The sequence below is a fragment of the Squalius cephalus genome (assembly GCF_949319135.1).
Source record: "Squalius cephalus genome assembly, chromosome: 25".
Lineage (NCBI taxonomy): Eukaryota > Metazoa > Chordata > Actinopteri > Cypriniformes > Leuciscidae > Squalius > Squalius cephalus.
The window spans coordinates 6,473,148-6,495,109 of NC_137146.1; the positions used below are offsets into that span (position 1 = coordinate 6,473,148).

General features: G+C 37.3%; 2 protein-coding genes across 4 annotated transcripts in view; both read left to right on the plus strand.

Annotated features, from left to right (window-relative positions):
- Nucleotides 1-13,690, plus strand: part of rsu1 (Ras suppressor protein 1) — a 33,440-nt gene extending 19,750 nt beyond the window's left edge. For all 3 annotated transcript variants that reach the window (XM_079862931.1, XM_079862932.1, XM_079862933.1), the window contains exon 9: nucleotides 12,662-13,690. In XM_079862931.1, coding sequence (XP_079719057.1) covers nucleotides 12,662-12,764 — 103 coding nt within the window. In that variant the 3' untranslated portion in view covers nucleotides 12,765-13,690. The remainder of the gene's footprint in view (nucleotides 1-12,661) is intronic.
- A 4,602-nt stretch (nucleotides 13,691-18,292) lies between these two features.
- c1ql3a (complement component 1, q subcomponent-like 3a) lies at nucleotides 18,293-21,166 on the plus strand. Its single transcript, XM_079862700.1, has 2 exons — nucleotides 18,293-19,329; nucleotides 20,780-21,166. The coding sequence occupies exons 1-2, from the start codon at nucleotides 18,736-18,738 to the stop codon at nucleotides 20,957-20,959; spliced, it is 774 nt and encodes a 257-aa protein (XP_079718826.1). The 5' UTR covers nucleotides 18,293-18,735; the 3' UTR covers nucleotides 20,960-21,166.
- The last annotated feature ends 796 nt before the right edge of the window (nucleotides 21,167-21,962 follow it).

Below are 21,962 nucleotides of genomic sequence, written 5' to 3' on the forward strand. Positions count from 1 at the left end.
GTGTGTGATTCTCAGTAGGTGTGTGTCCACGGTTCAACAGTTTCATTCTCACCTGCCTAGATGTCCTTCAGCTTAGAAATCACAATACTCACACCTCTGTCCCTCTCTTCGCCATTCCTCACCTCATCCAGTTTTCACTCCTGATGGACATTTTCTCATTTAAGATCACTGATCCAGCATTTCGAAATACCAGTATGTTGAAACAGCAGAAGACAGACACATCCAGGCTTCTTTCATTTTTAATTGGCAGGGGCGTAACAATTTACCCTGGCATGCTCCATCTATTTTAAGTGGGTGCGCACAATATATCTATCCCATTTAGCCAATATTAATGTTTTTTTTGTTCAGTATGTATCGACCAGTATTGTACATTAGTATTGTTTTTTTAATCTAATATGTAATATCATTAGAGAACCATTGAAACCAACATTTGGCATTGGCTCATTGGTGGGCTCAATGCTAAGATTTTTATTTTAGGTTCAAAATTATACTTGGCCTGCAAAAATATTCACTTTTTTATTGTAAATAAATAAATAAAATAATAGGATAATACATAAAATAAAGTGGAAGACAAGACATTGTAATTTCTAAAAACTATACTTAAAAAATTTCTGAATGTAAATATTGGCTTATCTTACGGATGTGCCCGAAGCCAAAAACTTTTTTGGAAATGACGCATTCTACGGAGACCCTAAAGGGACACGGGGATGGGAAAAAATATGATATGAGAGGAAAAAATACATTTCAATGCTTTTGAGTTCTATATAGTTGGGTAATTATATTGCATCAGGGAGCTACTATCAATATCGCTTTTTCACTTTCCTTTTCCAATTCGCGATCTGCATACTCTGTGCAAGTGTGCATAGGGAGCGGCGGTACTGACCACACATTTTACAAGATAAGATATTTGTCAATGAAGCACCAAATTCGTCCTGTCAATCATCTGTCCTCACTATCTTCATGTGATAAGTGAAATCTGATGTAATGTAACCAGCCACTGCAGCAAGCCTAACCATGTCCATTTAGGGCCTCCGTAAAATGTGTTATTCATTTTCTGCGCCTTTCCGAATTCGGAATTAGGCTTTGGACACATCCCTAGTGTATATATATATATAAATGTGTGTGTATAATAATACCAAAATTTGCTGTGCTTTTTGGCAAATCAGGTGTACCTACTGAACAAATCGGGTAGAACTAGTGGGAAAACGTCACCACACTTAATTTAATATTCATGAGCCAAGCTCATTTGCTAAGCCCGATTCGAAAACCAGATCCACCCCTGGTTTTAGGATATTATTTTATAGTTTTGTAGTAATGTTCCATTTGATGGCCGTTAAGATCATGAGTCATGTTGCTTCTTGAGTGCTGACGTTTTGTCGAATATTCTAGTCATTTATCTTGAATTCACGCAGATGTCTGGAATTAAAACTGTTGACAATGAGTCCTAACCCTCCTCTCGTTTCATGCTCTTCTGTCAGTAGGTTTGGTCGTAGCATAAACCGCGAGTGGAGGAGGAGGGGGGGTAACCTGTCATGCATATTTCATGGGGCGGCTTGTTAACCTGACAGAAGGATCTTATATCTGACTGACAGCATTGGGGAGACTCTTCGTGCTCATAATGCATTAACATATTGTAAAGCCGTCTTCCCGCCATCTTTTATTCATCGCTAACTCTAAACGCTTGTTGACCGCGGTACAACCGCCACAGCTCTCTTCACAGCTGTCCAGGGCTGACTGAAAAACCAACCGCAATTAACTTCCCAGCGGCACAGACCCTGACTGCACACATATAGGAAGTCCCGCGTCTATCTGCTCGTGGACCAGTGGTATGAGTCAGCGGGAAGGAAAGGTCGCAGATCAGGAATTGTTGCATGTGATAAAAAGACACAGCAACACCTCATTCTGAGACAGATTGGGTCAAAAGCCACATTTTCAGTGTTTGACTGTGAGTTTAATTTTCTTTAATATGATTTGTTATATTCTTTCATTTTCTTTGACTGAAATTGCATAAAATTTTATTATATAATGCAATATAATGGCATATTTTAGTCAACACTAATAACATTTTAGTTGTTGGTCATTTCCAAAATGAATTGTAACAAACCAATAAAAGATTTGTCAACATAAACAAAATGAAACAAAACCACTAGAAAACTTTGAGGATTGTGCTGAAGTATTGGCTGCTTTTTGGAAGTTTCATCATTTTTGACACTGACTAGCACTTAAATCCATTCACTTAATTGTTTTCACAAATCTAAGCTGTAATATAATGTTTTTATTGTGTATATACCTGCCTCATATAGCTTTTTACTATTATTTATACACTATTACAGCATGTTTTTTATGTTTTCAGATCAATTTTGCTATAGATTTATATTTATATAACAATTTTAATATTTCCAGTACTTCAAATTCAACTTATTTTATGTCAGTTAGTGGCCAAGGCAAAAAAAATTATAATTTAGCTTTTTAGTTTCTCATCTAATATTTTCTTTTCTTTTTATTTAGATTTAAAAAAAAAAAAAAAGTTTTAGTTAATGATAACAACTGATCTAAATAGGCTATGTTTGTGAGCTAATGAAAGTGTTTGTTGGTGGTGGTGTCAGCGCTTTTGGCTCTATAATAACTTGCATAGCCTTGGGAGACAATCATTGGCTGTGACCGTGCATGCGCCACCTTGAGACCATCCCAACAAACTGATTATGTGAATCAATTATTTAAACATTTTTCTTCTAAAAACATTGTTAGTGCATTAATATCTTGCAGAGTTATTTTATCATCATATTTTTGTTTTAATCAATCGTTTTATTGATGATTCAAATAAAAAAAACTTCAGTCAGCTGACTTTTCGTCAGTAATTTTATTGATGAGATTAAGTCTGCTGAGAGCGCTGATAATTTACTCCCAGTACAAACAGAGAACATGACAGCATAGTGCCAGTAATGGGATGTAAAAGATCAGTTTGCTAACAGGATTAAAGATGATATCAATTCTGATATACTCTCGAGATGGACTGATTATGAGGGTTACTGTCTGTACAAACCATGAAGCCACTTGATTTTCTATTGCAGTTTCACTAATACAGTGACTTTTTTTATTTGTTTTTGTGCAAAGCTGTTGATAGGGACTGCGCTTAAAAATATTTTATGAAGACGTAAAGAATTTGTCAATTGTGTTTGTGAATAGTGACCCATATGACACATTGCAAGTGCCTTACAATTGCTTTGTGTGAGAAACAGACCAACATTTAAGCCAATAATCACCGAAATGCTTCCTGGCCGTCTCAAATCTCAATTGCAGTTAGTCTGAATTTGGAAGAAAGCTCGATTGGGAGTTCTGAACACTAATGCAATGAGTTTCTGTAAGTTAAATCCACTGTGCATGTTTCCACAGACAGACCATATTCTCTCTAATTATATTCATGCATTGCTGCTTCGACTGAGCCCTGCTGCAAAAGAACTGACACCAGCTTTCCCATAATGCCCCTGCAGTTTAAAGAGGAAAAGAGTCAGCGTGGACTTTTTCTCTTCGTGTTGTGTTTGTGAGTCCAAAATGACAAGTGAAACTGGGCTCATATGTGGATCTCTATGAAAAAGTTTCTTTTCAGATGAAACAGACGAGGTGTGTTGCTGTTTGGTATTATCTTCTGAATCTCTGTTTGTTTGATTGTGTCATCAACATGAGCTCTAGCAGCACTTGTTTACTTGTAGATAGATCACGACTAGCTACTAGATATTAGATAGATCTACGGCCGCTATTGGATATTGAATTGTGCATGCTCATTTCTCCAATTTTTACATTTAGATTACTATTGCCAGTGTTTTCCTCCATATCCTCTCTTTCTGTCTTGTCCTCCCCACATCCTTAAAAGTACATTTTCTCGCACACATTTCAATGACTATAATCTCTCATAACCCTGCTCTTCAGTTGCAGAAGTGTTGGAGGAGAGTAGTTAACTAAATGTAGAAAAACTAAATAGCTACCAGCGGAGCTAAATGGTAGATTATACTCTTGCCGTATCCGGTCGGCAAAACAGCAAAAACACCCTTCTTGCTAATGAATGATTCGAGAGCCGTCTTCTGTTCCTCTTTTATATTAAAAGCCAAGTCTAACTCGTTCATTGTAGCGGCCAAAGCCGTTTCAAACAACTGGTGTTCATCCATAGCCATCTTGCAATGTTTACTAATGACTTCGACAGCGCTGTCGTCATCTCGCCTCTGGCCCGCCTATATCAGATAACCCGATGTGATTGGTGCAGCTCGGATACAAGGGCATATTTAATGAGCATCATTACTCAACACCAGAGTAACTCGCTGAGCAAATTCAATTTGTGCTCTCACAAGAACTCTGGATTTCCAGGGTAGTTTATTTATGCAATTAAATCAAGAAATGCCTGATTGATTGTAGTGAATCGGTTTGTTCATTTAAATAATTGTAAAGTAGATTTTTTTTTTTTTTTGTGAATCAGTTTATTTGAATGGTTTATGTAAATGGTTTGGAAAGACTAGTTCGTTTTAGTGAATCTGTTTGTTAGTGCGGTTTATGTTAATGAATTTAAAAAGCTGTCATGTTTCGGTAAATTGTCTTGTTCAATTGGTTTATAAATGAATCAGAAAATTTGAACATCAACATTGTAAAATTTCAATTTCTAAAATTGGTGTTTCCATCATGCACTGGGGCATGCATAATTAATAAGGTTGCATTTTTCATTGTTTTCCAGGTGTATTTACACTGTTTTATCATTGAGTTTGTTGTTAGGTTTAGTAACTTGCTGTTTTGTGACATCTGGAGTTACTTTTCTACTCAAAATGACACATTCATACTCAAAAATGATCCAACGAATGTTACTGTTATTGTGTACCAAGTATTGACATCTCTTTGTTCGGGTGGGTACCACATTACTTCTATTATGTAGATAGATATGTTGTATACACTCAAAAAATATTTTAAGATATTTTATTTAATTTCTTTTTAAGATTTACGCAATAATTGAATAATCCTTAATAATTTATTCAATTAAAATACAAAGTATTATTCAATTCAATTTGATGGAATTTTACTATTAATTAAATTGCTTAATCTTTAAAAAAGGCTTAATTTTTACTTAAAAATCTACTTATTTACTTGAAATAAGTATTGCAAAGTAAACTTCAATTAAGTAGAAAATTATTCAACAAACTTTAACTGGCCAAGTCTTTAATAAGTTAATTTGAATGAATCCCATGTGTAACATTTACTTAAGTTTTTCCATGCAAAGTAAAGTAAATAAATTTTACGTTCTGTTTTGTTTAGTTTAGTTTTTTTTTCAGTGCACAGTGAAGCTCTTTTGATCCTCCTGATACGCTTTCATTGGGATGCCTACTAGAAAGCAACAGTCCTGTGACTAACTGAAGAGATTAGTTCAGTCTGAGTGTGTGTGTGTTGCGCATAGTCTGTATTTGTGTTCTTCATCTCTTGGTTCTGGAGGTTTTAAAGGTTGAGAGCAGTTCCATCACTCCTCATTAGTTTGAACTCAGACAGGAACTCCTGCTAGAGTTTATCAATAAAAGGCCACGTTAACAGCCCAAACTCAGCACAACCTTTCTGTTTACTGTCCAGACATAGAGTGTGCTGGGTAACTCAGCCGAACAATAAATGTTTCATGAAACATTCATCTTGTAGATGATAATGTAGCATGACTGTACGTATACAAACCGGGTATGAAGGGGTGGTGAAGCCTGCTGTGATTGGCTGTCTCATGTCCTGTGCAGTAATGGGGTCGCTCGGTCCTGCAGATCTTGTTGATAATGGGGGCGTCAGGGGAGAGATCAGTTATGAGCCGCTCGTTCACCATCCGTCTTCATTATTGTCATTTACTCTCATTTACCTAGTGCATGGATTTCCGTTGATCCTGTCAGCGTGGATAGTGTTTTATACTGAGATGAGTCTAGTGATTGTGTATTTGTGCTGAAAGAGGTTTAGCTGCAAGGTTCTTTGTGTTAAACCGTAGTTATGGGTACAAGAAATGAGTGCGCCCATGATGTGCTTCCTCATCCTTCTCTTTCTCTCTCTACATCTTTTAAAAGTACTTTTTCTTGAACACTTTTCACACTTATCTCCCACAACCCCGCTCTTTAGTTGCAAGAGTATCAGTGTTGGAGAGTAAGTAAATAAATGTAGCTTAAAGGAATCTGAAAGTGAGTGGATCGGGACAGTTTGTTAATTTAATTAATCAGAAAGTCTGATTTGGTTTAGTGTATTGTTTTGTTTGAACTGATTACGGAAATTAATCAGAAAAGTCTGATCAATTTTAGCAAATGGTTCATTTGAGATTTTGGTCTGCATTGCTTTTATACAAAAATGTACAACAAATGTAAAGTTGTACTTAAATCGTAGATCATTTAAAGGTACTATACGGTTATCCGGACCACACCTGACCACATGTGACCACAACCGCTCTTGGTTGGTCGTAACCCCAGTGACGGGTAGGTTTAGGGGTGGGGTTGGGGTAGGTCATCACATGTGGTCCGGATAACCGTATAGTACCCATTTAAATGTACATTTATTGTATTTTATTGTAATATATATATGCAAGTATGCATAATATAAGTGCATTATATAGTGTGTGTGAGAGAAATTTTTGCATGTAATGTGGATAAATTATATAATATATCTTAAATGCATACATGCAAACATATATATATATATATATATATATATATATATATATATATATATATATATATATATATATATATATATATATATATATATATATATACAAACATATGTATATATATACATACATACATACATATATGTGTGTATATATGTGTGTGTATATATGTATGCATGTACGCACACACAGATGTATGTACATGCATACATTACATACATACATACATACATACATACATAGAGTCAGTCAGTCAGGGCTAAAAAAAAAAATTATATTTGGGTTTTTTTTTTAATGACCTTACAATATTGATTAACCCATCAAAATATGAGGAAAATGTTTTTTGAATATTTTAAATATGAGAAAAAAAAAAAAACTTGGTTAAGTTTGTTTGGCAAAAAAAAAACTACAGCTACTGGTTTATTGTACTATGCAAAAGAAAAAAGGATAGAAAAACAAAAAGCATACATTCTCTTGTTTTTGCATGCGTTCATATAATTTTTACAGCCTGGCCTAAAAGTATGTCCACACAATTTGCCATGTTTCATAGTGTTATCACAAATAAATAAAATAGCTGCAGATGTGGCATTTACAGCTCGGGTTCAAGCTATTTCAGTTTAGCCCCTGTTTGCCACTGCTGTTTTGTAATCTTTGAGTTTGAGGCTTGTTTACCTGATCTCATTCTCTAATCTCAGATCTCGTGTAATGCAATGGCAGCTGGAACGTCATTTACAAATTACCTCCAACCTCAGTGACCGATCAATGATCCACAAGTCAGCCACACATTTATCATTAATTCATTCCCTCTCACCTCTGACACACCTGAACATGCTTTGGAAGCCACTCACAGTCACTCAAAAACACAGTCTCTGACACACACACACACACACACACACACACACACACACACACACACTCACACTCACACTCACACTCACACTTATGACCGGCCACCCTGACTGTGTTAGACACGCTTGACTGTAACTGAGAATAATTATCCTATGTGGAACTGGAACACTCGCAGGAAAAAGACTGCGTCTGGGAGCAGCTTCTGTAGATTTTGCTGTCCCGGTCCACTTTTAATTGGCTGTAAATGATGAGGAAAGCAGATAAATGGGGGAATAAATCTGTATGTTTACTCTGTAGCCGCTCAGCACTGCAATGCTGCTGTGGTAACATGTTTTCTTACGCCAGGGCCAGATTTTCCCATCCTTACCGGACTACAGTTATGCTGTTATATGAAGATATAAAGAGTGAAATCACAGCTTTATATGACAGTTTCCCTTTTAAAGATGCAGTTGCAACATTAGTTTTGCATTTATCAGGCAAAATATTTGTTCTCTCTCCAGCTGATGCAACATGCTACAATACTCCTGCTATCATTCCCTCCTCTCTTTTTTTTAATCTGATACAAATATGTAATTATTGTCACAAATAAAAAGATTTTAACTGGTTTTAGATGCTGAGGAGTACTGGAAAGCTCAATTATATGTAGCGAATTGGTTCATTTGAATGATTCATTTTGAATCCGTACTCAAAAGTGTTCAGAGATCATTGCATTTTTTTCCTTTTTTTTCTTTAATTTTTGGCATAAAATAATTTGTTTAATTGATTATGGCATACATAATGTACAGCTGGTCGTTTTCACGAAATGATTCGATAGTGGACCGTTAGTGGACCGTTCATTATGAAAATTATTACATGGTACTTTCCAGATAAAAAAAAAAATCTGCATAAATACTGTTATGTAAATCCGCAGAGTGAGATGAGACAAACCAGTAAAGGTATGTAGGAAATTGATTTACATGTGGTTTATCACTATGTTTTTTATTTAGTCCATATGTTGTCAGCCATCTCACATGTTGACATAGTCATTTTTAAATGCTTTGGTAATCGGTTTGACCAGTTCATTCAAAATAATGATTTGTGAATCAGACATCAGTCATTTAAAAAGGCTTTGAGACGAGTAGTTGACATCAGAGTTTGGTTGTTGGACAGGATTCGGATGCAGTCTTTGGTCAGTTGATGACAGCATTATGAAGCCTTCATGGGTTGATCTTTAGACATTGTGTTAGATGTGGTGGGAGTTCCTCTCAGCAGAGGGTCCGTCAAGCCTGCGGGACACTGACAGAGAGAGAACGGCTTTCAGATTCAGATCACACACCCCTGCATATCAGCCTCCTGTAAAACAGCCCAATTTAGCCCTGACACCAGCGCAAACATCTACGTGCATCTGTCAACACTGATTCCTTCAGTCAGCTCCAAAACGTCTCGCAGTCTACGCACATACACACAACTTTCTTTCTTACATGGACGTATGAGCTCACTAACATGCTCTCGGCTTCTGCCTGTGCGATCACATCAAGGGAATCAAACACGAACCCTTTTAACTTCACCTGATCTGACTTTAAATGACCTTGTCATTTGGTTCTGATAGTTACAAATGTTTAATTTTAAAATACTTCATTAAATACTCAATTAAAATACATTTTAAATGTGTTTACATTGGCAACATGTTTAATGCACAGTGAGACATTGAACTAAGTCGCCACAAGTTTAATCAATTAAAATGGCAAAAAGAACAAAAATACATATAAAATGCATCTATTTCTGTTTTTTTATTTACATATTTTGAATGTAGATTTGTTTGTTTATGGAAGCCCATAATCCTTCAGTCTGTTAGTTATTTTACTAGGACATGTCAATAATTGATTTATTTTTTCTTTTCTTTTTATTAGTTTTTCTTTTATATTTATTGAATTTATATATTTTTTATTTGATATATTAATTGTAATTTATTTAATTTTTTTTACTTTATTTGTTATTTTATATTTTTTTATTTTTTATATATTTTACTTAATCTTTTTTTTTTTTTTTCACTGAATAGATTCCATGCCATTAGCAATATAGTGACATCATTATGTGACAACAGATGAAAATTAGACATCTTGGCTAAATATAGCACATTTGCATCGGTGGGATGTGTTAATTTATGTGTATTGTCCCTGTTAAACAATCTGGAAGGTTAATATTGTTGTCTTTTAATTTTTTGACAGTGGCCTGTTTCTCTTTTTCCTGTATGTGAAACCCTCTTGGCTTCACATTCCCTGTATCTTGATCACCAAACACTGAATTAAACATTTGAAGAGGCATGCTTTACAAACCAGCACATGCACACACTTTACAGCCTGTGCCAATTTTCTTGTGTGTGTGTTCTTGTACAGTATATATGGTTTATAAGGACACGTGAACTTCCTGTTGCTTAAAAAACATATTAAACAATTCAAAAAATGGCAAAGGTTTTGATTGGTAGGTTTATAGGCTTAGTATAAGGGGACAGAATATACAGCAGTATAAAAACCATTATGCCTATGGAGGATCCCTTTAAACCACATATACAAGTGTGTGTGTGTGTGTGTGTGTGTTTCAGGTAAACCTTACATTATGTGGACAAAATGTCCCCGCAAAGATAGCAATATCTGAAATCCTTGTCCTTGTGGGGAAACTTTTTGGTCCCTATGTGATGTTTTTTGAAAATGTAAAAATGTAAAAGTTTTCTGTGATGGGTAGGGGGATAGAATCGAGAGTTTGTACTGTATAAGTATCATTAAGTCTATTGAAAGTCCCCATAAAACATGAAAACACAGCGTGTGTGTTTTTCCATTGGATGTGTGAGATATAAAGCTGTATTGTAGGTCTCTGATATTCTGGAACTCTGAGGGTCCGTAGGGGTTTGAGTAGCGCCTCCCTGCTGGGCTCTTGCCTCTGCGCCTGGCTGGGCAGAACGGGAACCTCCGGGTCCCAAGGGAAGAACCTCAGACAGGACTACGCAGTCGGACAGGCAGCTTGGAGCTTAAGAGAGATACAAAGAGACCGAATGAACAAGAGAGACTGACTTGTTGATGAGAGGAGTGCTCACTGACAAGTCACAACTATAGAAGACAAAAACAGATCATGTACATGCATAGTGGGGGAAACAAAGGTTTCATTTTGCAAACCTGCTTTGCTGTGTTCTTGGATTGTGGTGTATTGGTTGAAGAATTGAGTTTGTAGGTTGTATGTTCAAAGTATGTAAAGAGCATTCACTAAAATATTTCTGTAATTTACTGAATCTTGTGTCATTTCTTTCTTCTAGTAGTGCAGAATGTCCTGGTTGCCTTTTTTTGTAATGTAAGTAATTGAGGAAGGAGGTCACTGAGCTCCAAAAATGACCAAAAACACCTTAAAAATTGTTTATACGACTACTGCATACGTCTATACGTTCAATTCCAAGTCTTCTGACGCCATAGCTTTGTGTTTTGCGAAAAGAAAAACTTTTTTTTTGCTGATGATGACCCTCGGTTGTAGCTGTGCCAGGTTTCACTCCAATGTCATTTGGTCATCACAACCACACTGGCATTCTTGTCCCTTCAAATATGGTTCAAGACGCTCAGTTTGACATTAAAGAATAAAGATGTAAACGTTGTTGTCTTTGTCATTGATATCTGAGCTATTATTTCCAGTTCTCCTTACTTCAGGTGTCTTTCCTAATATAGGGTTAATGTAAGTATACTGTAGGTCACTTTGCATAAAAAATTGCTGAATGACTGATACAGTAAGAATATTTAGCGATTTCCTCTTGCAATGTGATTAAAATGGCTCAAACGCTGAGCTGGGCTGAGAACGTCTGCGCTCTCTCCGCTCGGGCCGTGTGTGGTCCTTCGTAAATATTTGATATGAACTTTAGTCATGAATCTGAGCTGCCGCTTGACATTTCACTGCACTGCAATTAGAATTCAAACTCAAATAGTATTCTTAATTACACTTGGGAATGTCATAGTCATGGCCCAGATATGCTTGGTGTAGAGCCGCCATCCCTGCAATCATCAGCCACTATGTCAACATCCAATCAGGGAGAAGTATTAATGAGGTAACGGAAGCAGTGGAACTGCTGTACAGACTTTATTTATATCACTTTCAATGGCTAGTTTAAAATCAAGCAGCTTTACCGTATTAAACATGAAAAATGGTGTCAGTGTCTCGTTTCATCAGAAGTACAACTTCATTTCACAAGTACAACTTAAAAAAAATCTATCTATCTATCTATCTATCTATCTATCTATCTATCTATCTATCTATCTATCTATCTATCTATCTATCTATCTATCTATCTATCTATCTATCTATCTTGTTTTGTGTTTCACAGAAGAAAGTCATACAGGGACAACAATAGGGAAGAAAAGTCGGTCGCAATTTCCTGTTCATGCCAACTTCAAGATCTGAAAGTCCAGCCTTTCATTTAAAGGATCCAATGTTGTTGTTTTTCTTTAGCCTGATAAATTATGTGTGTGTGTGAGACATTTTAGAAAAAAGAAGCAAAATTTATGATGCCATTGTTGTTTTGTTGCTCTTTCTCCATTCAAGTTGATAGGAGCTTTACTATTTAGCCTAAAACGTCCTGGTGGCGTCACCAAGATGACAGCTACATAAATTGACATGAGAGACTTCGGTAAAGCGTTCCAAATCGGTTTCTCTCAGGATGTTGGCGATGTAGAGCAAAGCAGCTCAGCAGGTTTTGGTACAGAGCCAATGAATCCTGCCTCTGTAAAAAAACAACATTGTCGCTCTCATTCACTTCAAGTCTGTTTTTTACTCTCTCTTTCTCTTTGTCTTCTCCCTGGTATCACTGAACCCAGCCTTTGAGTGCTTCTGAAATAGAGAGGGACCACTGGACTGGAAATTGCTCTCCGTACATGTCCTCCTCTCTCTCGCTGCTCTGTGTGTAGGGTGGTTGCGGATAATTGTCTCTCTGTGCCATACACAGCTGTAGCCGAGGGGTGTTGGACAGCACAGAGAGTTCAGTGTCCCAGTGGGGGACCCGTCAGTGTGTTGGACTCAATTAATCCTCTTTCCGCTGGTTAACACTAAAAATATAACTCCTCTTCCTCGCTACTCTGTATTCAAGCCTTTTGCAGAACCTACGAGCGAAACAGGTGTGATCACACAATGTCTGTTTGTGTTTTGCAGTCTTTACGGGCGACACATGCAGGCCAACCCCGAGGCGCCCAAAAAGAACGCCGACAAATCAAAGAAGATCAGCCGCAAGCCGCTGGCGGCCAAGAACAAGTGAAGAAGAGCTGATCCGAACATCCGAGATGAACCTCACTGCATGTGCCTTGTTCATTTGATATTTATTCATAAAGTATGTTTTTTATTGCTTCAGTATTACCTTAATCATGTAATCTCCAAATGGCCAATCATTTCTTCCATGTTTAAGAAGTGTCCTTCTTGTCCAATGCCACTTTTTGCCTTCAAAGTGCCACTTCTGTCAATTCAGACCTGCGCTGGGTGCTAATCCCATTTCTGAACAAGTGTCTGTTGCGTCTCTTGAGAGGCGGCGGGAGTGTTGTCCTAGTCAACCATCCAGATGAGGGGAGCAGTGAATTTTGGGAGGTGGTGACGAGTGTTTTGTAACCGAAGAGGGATTTAGCAAGAGTTTGGGGGTCTTAGTGGAGTCTGAGCAGGATTGTGTCAGGTCTCCGGCGGGACACTTTCTCTGCCTCTTAATGACAGATATGAATGGCTGCAAACGGGAGTTTCAGATGGTACACAGCAGATACCAGACACAAACACCCCGGTGGCCATTTGAGAGGGTCAACAAGATATCGTGACAAACCACAGATGGTGTTCTTTGAAGCGGTTGGCCATTGTTTCTTACTGTGTATTCAAGTTAACATGACGGTGCAACTTTTTACAGAACTATCTATAGTAGCGTTTGTAAAGAACCAGTTTGGGGTTAATCATTCTACAATAATTGTCATTTCTGCTGTCATCGTTCACTACAGATTGCGCACACTAACATCATGTAAGCTTGGCTGAATTTAAGTTTGACTTTTTTACGGATGTGTTATTGTTTATTTTAAAAAAGGTCACAAGCTGTTTCACTGCAATCACGTTTAAAGTTGTAATATTTTCATATCTTTTATCATGTGCACACTGATCAGTGTGCTATGTACTGAATTTTTGACATTGAAATAAAGTCATCATCTTGTTGGACGATTCCGTTTTTCTTTCAACAGGTCATAAAACCTTCTAAAAGTTTTTGACAAAAGTTCTAAAAGTCTCTTTTGCTCACCAAGGTTGTATTTATTTGATCTGACAATTATTTATTATTATCTGAACAATTATTTAAAATGACTTTTTATTTTTTAATATATTTTATTAAAATATTTTATTGTTCCAGTCTTCAGTGTCACATGATCCTTCAGAAATCATTAATATGCTGATTTGCTTTTTGTGAGCTAATTTAAGTTTTTATCTGTTATGTTGAAACTGTATCTTACTATGCTTCTCATAATTTAAAGTATTTAAAAAAATGAGCTACTTTACAAGATGCTCACTAAAAGTAGCTTACTACTTAGGGGACAATATTTGTTTTTAAAAATATAACTGATTATATAATTTACTCTCTTGTCATTTTAATTTTGCAGCATTTTGTCTCGCCACACTAAAAGTAGCTCATCATTGAAAAACCTTCACTAGTTTGAAAACAGGAACCAGAAAATTGTCACTACTTTTAGTTTCTCTCCAACATTAGTTGTCACCGTATCAAGTATAATCAGTGTAAAGGTGCGGGAAAAAGCCCATTGGTCAAAAAAGGTCCATTGTCTATAGAGTGCAACAGTTGGGTTTTGGAAGTAAAAAAAACTCAAAAAACTAAATTATTTTTAACAATAAATGATAAACAATTAAAGTCAACCCTACTGTGAGCTACGAGGTTGTTAATGGATGGTATTTTCTCCTTTTGAAGCCGTCAGTAAATAATCGTTTAACAGCTGATTTTGTGGTGAAACTACATTACCCATGATGCTGTACAGAAAATTACACCAATCAGAGAGTCGAATCAAGCAAAAGATCTCGTTAGCTCCGCCCACTCTCATGAAGCACCTTGACTGACGTAATCGAGTCGGTTTCCCTACACTCTCAAAATACTTAAATAAACGTAACATACGGTATACGTATATATTTATAATCAACATTTTTAAATGAGTAGTTATATATTCCTCCATCTTTTTAAATCGATTGAGCTGTTCGCAATGCTTCATGGGATTGTAGTTCTTTCTATCACTAAAGACGTAAAGTTCACAGTCTTGTACCTTTATCTTTTTATCCGATTTTCAAACACTTTTTTGCTTCAAATCAAGCTTTGTAATGTTGTGATCGTAGCTGATTGGCTAAAAATGCTTTAACCATGACTTTTTTTTGGAAATCCCTGTGGGAGAAATTAATGGAAAAAAATAAGTCCGGAACCAGCGCCGCAGAAAAAGCACTAGTGGGCAGGCACTAATGCACTCGATTGTCAGTAGCGTAGCAATGAATGAAGCACAGCTCACACAGTCACTTTCTTTTTTTCACAGTCACAAACTACACAACTTTCTATTGGTCAGTGCAGCAAATTCAAGAAACCAATTTAAACCCGTTATGAAAATCGAATGCTTGGGGAAATCTTTCGCCCTCACTCTAAATATGGGATTACATAGATTTCAATTGAAATGACTGGATTTCGAAGATTAAAATTTGCCGAACAAAGGTAAATGTGACCACACCTTTAGATTGTGCATAAGTTTTTGTTAGCATGACCATTTAATCTCGTACTGGTAGATGTTGTAACTTCACTATCTGAACCCTGAAAGCATCTTTCTTCTTTGACGCCCATTCCAGGAAAGTCCTGCACCAACCATTGAGATGAGACAGCTTTCTCCAGGTATTCTAGATCTCATTTTTGTTGCCTCTATAATTCAGAACCATGCATTTGCTATTTTGGTAATTTTCACAATCATAAGTGCTTGAAAAATAAGTTAAAGTTCTGAAGCAGAATGCTTTATTTGCAGGGTGTGATCTGAAATGGCTGCAGAGGATCATCACATCTAAAAATGGTTTTCCCATTGGAGGCCCTGTCATGGTCCAGGCCACCTCCATGGCAGGAGATCAGGGGTAAAGGAGCTGACCTTTCAGATGATGTTGATGGGCTGTGCGCTTGTGTTTGTAGAAGGTCCATGATAGCCGTGTGGGATTTCCTGTCTCTCTTTGCTAATTTTCTGCTCACATTATTATTAATACCCCGTCCAGACGCCGTGTGTGCGTCGCCCTGTCCTCCTCGTTCACACTCTCTGTTCTCTCGAACGCTCTCAGCAGGCACATCTGTCCAGCGCACCTTCGCCCAATACACTTTCCTCTTGCGCTCAGCAGGAACATCTGTCAATGGCAAAGTCCACACCGCGTACCGAGCCTCTTCGACTGTCTCTCGCCCCTCTGAATTCTTCATCCACTTCCGAAAGTTTTCTTTGCATTTCAAACTGATGAGTCTTGGAGAGAGGTGTGGTTTTGAAAAGTTTTCCACAAACTGTTGGACATTCATTATGGCCTGAAGTCTTCAGGCGATCAATCTCTTGCTCCGCGGAGAAACGGTTCTTTAGATCCCGACCCGAGCTTGTCCCATCCTTCTGCCAGTGTCGATAGGAAGTGGGACGTTGAAGTTTAAAAATGAGTCCGAATGGCGATGAATCACCGCGCACGCGGCACGGCCGACAATTACTCACTGACCTTTCAGAGAAATCCTTGAATGTCTTTTTCCCTTGCTTGAGTTACAGACTTGTAGCGATTTTGTTTGGCTTGATTAGTTTTTTGTTTGTTTAGTTTGTTTTATCACCCTGTTTAAAATGATTTCTCGAGGCGTACTCTCTATGCAGCTCATACGCTGAAGGGCATTACGGCCCTCGCTAACCGAGGTCATTGATTTTTGCCACTTGATTTATGGGGCGAGGGAAACTCCTCTGGAGAGCAGGTCTCATGCCGGCGTCGTCGGAGACGCTGTTGAACCTAGACTTTCATCAAGCGCCCAGGGTAAGCAGTATGGATGGTGGTCCATTGTGTTGTCCGAAGATAATTGGGTGTGTTGAAGACCTCACTGAGTCAAAACTCGGAACAATACAGCAGATCCAGTGCCGATGCCACTGCTGTAGAGGCAACCAGTCCGTCTAACCAATGATCCTGCGAAACAGAGGCCACTAACCTGTTGAATTCAAGAGACGCACCTCAAGCGTTCAGTAGCACTCAGTCCTGCAACTGCAAGGTGGTCGATTCCCAGATTGGAGGTAAATGAATGATTTGTTCTTGCATCCGGTAGTGGCAGTGCATCACTGGCAGGTCTATACTATTGGCATACGTGTCGTTTTGTGGTTTGCGCCGTTACCTTCAAAGCTCATTCTCAGGGATACGTGAATAAACATTTCCAATAGCTTCATTTTTCACTGTGCAGTGACCTAGAACATCAGCTTGACTAAAAAGGGGACTGTACGAATGCAGAAGTTTGGGTTGCGCATCCAAAAGTTAAAGAAACACATTTCAAGTGATGTAAACGTAAAATTCCAAAAGCATTGATGCTTGTTTTGGAAGCAAGTTTTGTCCATGGTAGTTATATGTCCAAACTTTCCATCCAAATTTTCATCTTTTGACATAAAACATAACATTATAATTTAATTCTAATTTCATAACATTAAAACATATATATATATATATATATATATATATATATATATATATATATATATATATATGAAGAGTTCAGATGCAAAAGCCTCTAAGAGCCATCTGAAATTTTCTTCTAGAATGATCATTTTTATAAAGCTTGTATATTTAAGTTCAGTAATTTCACTTAAATGACAATTAATAGGTCATTTGCATTGCCATTTAAGTGAAATTATTGAACTTAAATATACGAGCTTGATAAAAATGATCATTCTAGAAGAAAATTTAAGATGGCACTTAGAGGCTTTTGCATCTGAACTCTTCATATATATATATATATATACACACACATATATACAGTGTGTGTATATATATATATATATACACACATATATATATATATATATATACACACACACTGCCAATTTATATATATATATATATATATATATATATATATATATATATATATATATACATATACATAATTTATATATTTTTATAATAATTGAATTATTATATATTTGAATTATACTCTTCATTGATTACAATTTCTATTTCTGTTATTATGATTATAATATTGTGTATATATATATATAACATTTCTGGTTTTATATTGCTGAAAATCCTCAATAGTTTGTAATAGAATTAATAGATTTTTTAAACTTTAGAAAGTATATCATATTTAAAAAAAGTTATTTATCTTAATTAATTGTTGGTTTAACTTAAAAAATGAAGTAACCTGGTTGCCTTAATTTTGAGTTCATCGAAATAAAAAAATTGAGTTAATACAAAGGAGATCGGTTTAATCAACAGAAACTCGAAATATTATGTTATCTGAACCACATTAATTATCTAAGCTGATTTGACCAAAGAAAAAAGTAGAGTGTGACAACATGCCCCGCTATATTTCAATTGTGTTTAACAGTCTAGACTTTTTTTTTATGTTTCTGTCTGTCTGTCTGTGTAGGTGTTTGATTTAGTAGATGTCTATGATTTTGCGTTTTGGTGTGTTATAAGCCAGCGCTGGATTTCTCCCTCCCTCTTTTCTCTCGTGTCCTGCGCTGCGCTCACACTCACACTCACGCAGAGCGTCTCAGTTCTCCACATTTTCATGACATCCACCTTTATCCAGCTCATCCCGTCTTTTGTGCACTGAGGAAAGACTTTAAAAGCGAGGAAAGGATACCGGGGTGTGTTCCAGGATCTCGGGCAGCTTTTCTCGTGCATCAGTGGAGTTTTTCTTTGCGCCTCCACATGTGGAGAGACGCTGACGGTGATGCGCTTCTGGAGAGATGCTGATGCTGAAGCAGGGCTGTGAGTGAGCCAACATCAGCAGAAAAGAAGTTAAGTGAGAGAAGAGGACAAGAAGAAGAAAAAAAAAAAAGGAGAGAGGCTGTTGGGGCCCACGCCAAAAGTTCATTAACAAAACCAATCGGGACTTTTTTTTCTCATCTAGTGGTGCCTCACCAACCTTCAAAATTTCGCCCAAAAGCAGACAGGAGGATCGGCCGGTGCTGACGAGACTCGTCAGCAGGAAGCGGCTGATCGCGGCTGGGGTGCTTGGTGTGGTCATGGTCCTGGTGCTGGTGATCCTGATCCCGGTTTTGGTGAGCTCTGCCGGGACATCCGCCGCGCACTACGAGATGCTCGGCACCTGCAGGATGGTTTGCGATCCTTATGGTACTAAATCCCCGACCAGCACGGTCTCAGCAGAAACAGTCCGGGACAGCAACCTTATGCAGTCTTTACCAACTTTTATACAAGGTCCGAAAGGTGAACCGGGACGCCCGGGGAAAGTGGGGCCGAGGGGCCCTCCCGGTGAACCCGGACCACCCGGACCCCCTGGACCTCCCGGAGACATGGGGCAACCGGGACGACCTGGATTACCCGGGCAGCCGGGACCAAATATGGCCACCGGTGCCATCAGCGCGGCCACCTACAGCACCGTGCCCAAAATCGCCTTTTACGCAGGGCTAAAAAAGCAGCACGAGGGCTACGAGCTGCTGAAGTTTGACGACGTGGTCACGAATCTCGGGAATCATTACGACCCCACCACGGGAAAATTCACCTGCTCCATACCGGGAATATACTTCTTTACCTACCATGTGCTCATGCGAGGAGGAGACGGAACCAGCATGTGGGCTGATCTGTGCAAGAACAACCAGGTGAGCGCGCGCGCACAACTTAAGACTAAAATATGACATAAAAGATTCAAAGACAGCTTTCTTTCTTTCTTTCTTTCCTTCTTTCTTTCTTTCTTGTATTGATTCATCTATTAACGTAAAAGTTTGTTTCCATCCTCAGAAAATCACACTTGAAAATGTTCTGTTAAGCTCCAAATGAAGGGTTCTTTTAGCTTTACAAAAATCACAGACCTTCTGAAAAATAATTCGGTATTCTCATGATTATGTAGATCATTTCTGACCTATATATGGATAAAATCATTTTCCAAAGGGTCTGTTTAAATATACATGGGGTAAAATTATCAGACCATCAAACCAACAGTAATTAATTATTACTTAAAGTTATTAATGACTATTGTTTGTATATTTATTTATTATTAATAATAATATGTCAAGATTTAATACTAATACAAATAATAATAATAATACATTTTTAATAGTAGTCATATTATCATTGTTATTATCTTATTAAACAATTTCACTACAACTTAATCAACTGCTGAAGTTTTCATGTCACATTATGGTTTTCTGATTGGAGAAATGCATTTTAAAACAATGAGCAGTATCTTTCTTCCAGATATTCTGCTTGTTTTTCCCCCCACAACATTTCAGTTTTTACTAATTTAATCCAAAAGAGAAAAAAAATGCATTTGCCTAATGAAATTAATCAACATCTTTATTTCATTAAAATAGTATCAAACTTGAGTTCATGTAGGAATTAAGATTGGGTTTTCATGTTTCACGCTTAAAAAATAATATTGCGTTGAACAGATTCACAAGGTGAAAATGAATGATTGGAATATATTCACACCTTAGTTAAAAACTTAAAATGTGTTAATAGATGCAACAGCTTGAGTGAGTCAAAGCAAGTTTACATGCATCATGTCATTTTTTGCTCACATAACAACAACAATATATCAAAATATCTTTGCTGAAACCCAATAAATTGTCATTTTTTCACATACTTAAAAGAATGGCATGCTTGGTCTCAGACCAAATTATATATATTATATATATTGCACATAGTAAATATGTAATATGTAATAATATGCAATACATATGCAAATATGTAATTTACATATTACAATAAAATGTGTATCTTAAAGAAACAATTAGGCACTTTTCATTAATACCAAAGGTTTGTGGGTGTGGCCAATATGATAATATTTACATATATATATATATATATATATATATATATATAGGCCAATGTGTAATACATTTAATATGAACTTATTTATACAATTGTCACCATAATGTGATTTACTAAACACTCAGACCTTACCCAATCCTATTTTTGCTGGGTCTCATTAGGTCTATAAAGACTTGAGACCTAATATACAGTATACGCATGGAAAGCCTGTATATCATATGCAATTCTTTTGCATCCGACAGCTGAAACGTTGCACTAAATGTTCCTTTCCTCCCGCAGGTCCGTGCCAGTGCCATCGCCCAGGACGCAGATCAAAACTACGACTACGCCAGCAACAGCGCCGTTCTTCACCTGGAGCCCGGAGACGAAGTCTACATCAAACTAGACGGGGGAAAAGCCCATGGGGGGAACAACAACAAGTACAGCACCTTCTCTGGGTTTATTATATACGCCGATTAGGACATACGCACCTACTCCAGACGGTCGGTCTATCCTGTCCCCCTCTGCTATTCCTCCTCCTCTTCTTCTTCTTCTTTTTTTTTTAGCATATTTTTCCTTTGGGCCCGGGGCAAGCAGACAGACCTGCTCAAACACCCCTCATCATTAGTCTCTAGATGTGGGTTTGAAGGCAGAACTCATTGCCCTGCAATCCAAAAATCAAGAACCAAAAAGAAAAAGAAAAAAAAAGCCCAGAGAAAGAAGCACTTCATCACAGAGGAAAGATGTACGGAGGAGAAGAAGCTTTCCGAGGAGAAGGAGGTTACTGTGTGTCTTTCTATGTCTGTGGCCATCAAAGAAGCCTGTGAGATGTTTTATAATATGTAACCTGACATAATCAGCTATATGTGCAATAACGTGAACTACGATATTTGTTATTCCAGTTCCATCTCGGTAATACCTGACTAGTCAGATGCCTTGAGTTCGAATCATGAAGCATTAACCCAAATGTTATCATCATCCATTAGATATCCAGTGTAACCTGACCAAAACTGATCCTCTTGTGTTCCTCTTGCATAATACATATCTGCTAAAAGACTGCAGATATTTGTTCCCTGACTGTTTGTGAGTGCTAATTATGAATTAGGGACATACAACAAAACAATATACATTGGTGGTAATGGCTTGCAGTGAAATAATATTCCAGTTAAAGCTTTCAGCGATTTAATTTTAGTCTGTGTCACCCAGTGTCAGGGTGTCAAAAGCCTGTTTGTTTTTTTGGTATGTAATGTTAGCCGGCATCTTTTTTTGCACACAGACGTATTAGACCGAGAAGGAATATGTTTCTTGTGATATTTAGAGCACTATGCAGAGTATGGGTGTTAATATGTAAATGTGTATCTATCTTCAGAGATTTCCAGAATGTGATTAATAATATTGCATCTTATTTTCAGTGTAAATATGGAAATGGATCTCTTTTTTTTTTTTTTTTTTGGTTTCAATATGAAAGAGAATCAGGTGACCG

Coding starts and splice junctions, on each gene's coding strand:
- c1ql3a (XM_079862700.1), top strand. CDS start 18,736: ATGGTCCTGGTGCTGGTGATCCTGATCCCGGTTTTGGTGAGCTCTGCC. Junction 19,330..20,779: donor ATCTGTGCAAGAACAACCAG/GTGAGCGCGCGC, acceptor TTCCTCCCGCAG/GTCCGTGCCAGTGCCATCGC.